Source organism: Protomyctophum bolini (assembly GCF_963924005.1).
Source record: "Protomyctophum bolini genome assembly, chromosome: 8".
NCBI classification, from domain to species: domain Eukaryota; kingdom Metazoa; phylum Chordata; class Actinopteri; order Myctophiformes; family Myctophidae; genus Protomyctophum; species Protomyctophum bolini.
The window spans coordinates 4,776,235-4,778,386 of NC_137869.1; the positions used below are offsets into that span (position 1 = coordinate 4,776,235).

The following is a 2,152-nucleotide window of genomic DNA, read 5'->3' on the forward strand; positions in this document are numbered from 1 at the left end:
CCTCACAGCATCCGTGATGGGGAAACGGTAGGCTGTATTATGGGGACGGCCCCGTATCTCATTTCCCCTCTCCAAGCCCACGATGACCCGCGCTTGTCTCATTTAATTACTCACTTGCGTGACGTTCTCATTCGGACGCATGCAGGTATAGAGAGAGAGAGAGAGAGAGAGAGAGAGAGAGAGTTGGCAAGGCACAGAGGAGGAGGACCGTTGCGCAGGTTAGTGTGTGACATCATCTCCACATGGCTATAAAGCGGTGAGTAGTAATTCACAGAGTTAGAGTAGACCTTGAGGAGCTTTGGGAGTAAAGAACCAAACGGACTGACAGAGAGAGAGAGAGAGAGAACACGGTCGAGGCTCTGAAGGGTTGACCAAGGCTGACTGGCTGCTTCATCGTTCCTCTGCTCTCTGCGTGTGTGTGTGAACTTCGCGAGAGAGGAATCCCTTGTTGTTCTTCTTCACACGAAAACTATATACTAAAAACAGAGAGAAACTTGTCAGAATGAACTTCTCGCACTTGGTGGCTTGTGGACTTATGATCACCCTGCTTTCGGTCAGAACGGGAGCGAAACCATTAACTCAGACTCAGCAGAAGGTAAGAAAGACGGACTGATCTCCTTTCAATTTATTGTGAAAGTGAATTAAGTCTTGCGCACCTGATAGCCTATTGGCCATATTGATATATGGACTGATAGTGCTGCTTTTAGCATGTGATTCAATTAGATGGCGTGGGTTGTTATTTGGGCGCCTGGTTGAGTATTTTACAAAGGCAGAACACATTTTGGGGTTAATTAAATTGTGTATGGCTCCGATCTTCAGTATCATTCCATAATTAATAATAAAAAACAATGCAGGTATAGGATTATAAAACACACGATAACCAGTTGCCTTTATATATAAACAGGACTTGATGATATAAAGAAAAAAGAAAACAGGTTGCTTGGATTTTAAAATATTATGGGCAGGTTGCTCTCCCTCCTCACATTCTCTCTCCAAACGCATGAGAAATCGCCTATATACAAGGGACTCCTAAACATCCTGGAGAAACTATTTTATTCTTTTGTTCTTTTGTATTAATGAGGGTAAACATATTTATGAAGATATTTTTTACATGCAGAGATTTCCCCGCTATAGCCTTCAGTCAAAATCCCATGCAGACAAAACATCTGCATCACGCGTAAAATGATCATTACGCATGACATCAATTGGTCCATTCAACAGATTCGGAGTCATGTCGAAAGTAATAGTCCATTCTAAGAGTTAATGTTATCTAATTATTACGAGTTCGACTTTATTAGCACAGACCTATTTTCAGAATATATGATATTAGTCCTATAAAGCACCTGTTGTTCTCAGTTTAATACATGCATACTCGTCGGTGTTGCTTTACAACAATAACAGGTCTACTATAGACGCTCGGTGCACTGCTTTGTTAGCTTGTAGATCTGTTCTTTTTGACAAGCGACAGCCTTCTTATGGAACCTATACATAAATGAAGCATTTTGGCGTTTGTTTTGGCCCTGACAACAGGCTATATACGCAAGCAGGCTCTTGTTGTGACGCTGTTCGGAAGTCAGACATGAGTTACAACCTGCTATTATTTGATTTCATCCGATGGGAGACAAGTGCAGACAAGTATACGTCCGCCATGTATTATCCTATCCTCCACATTTCAATTATACATTATACTCGCGTGCGTAAAGATTGGTATATGAGGTTAAGAACATGTGATGTGCACCTTTTACCCACTTCACGCGTTTCAAAAATATACACAATTCCCTTTATCTTCAGTATCTATCTCTCCAATTTAATTAGTGTTTTATTTTACATGGGTATTTGCTGCTCGCACAAAAGCATGCAGTCTGGACACTGACTCACTGTTCGCTTAATTGTCTCTTAATTTATTGCACGTGTGTTTATCGGTCTCTTGTGGAATAGTATATATAGCATAGTGTGTGTGTATATTGTGTAACGCCCGTTTGTTTTATTTGTGTGTTCCTCCAGTCCCTCAGAAGTTTGCTGGGCGAGGAGCTGGCGGAGATTCTGGAGTCGGACGAGCGAGAGAGGAGACTGGATAACATGCGCTCGCGGATACGCTTGCTGCGCGACCTGCGCATGGACACGCGCGCCAAGGGAATGTGGGCGCGCCTGC

General features: G+C 42.7%; 1 protein-coding gene across 1 annotated transcript in view; it reads left to right on the plus strand.

Annotated features, from left to right (window-relative positions):
* The first annotated feature begins 293 nt into the window (after window positions 1-293).
* The window catches only part of nppc (natriuretic peptide C), a 5,413-nt gene continuing 3,554 nt past the window's right edge, over window positions 294-2,152 (plus strand). Inside the window, exons 1-2 of the mRNA XM_080770260.1 lie at window positions 294-595; window positions 2,005-2,152. The exon at window positions 2,005-2,152 is cut by the window's right edge and continues 152 nt beyond it. Of these exons, the coding sequence (XP_080626386.1) occupies window positions 503-595; window positions 2,005-2,152 (241 nt within the window). The 5' untranslated portion in view covers window positions 294-502. The remainder of the gene's footprint in view (window positions 596-2,004) is intronic.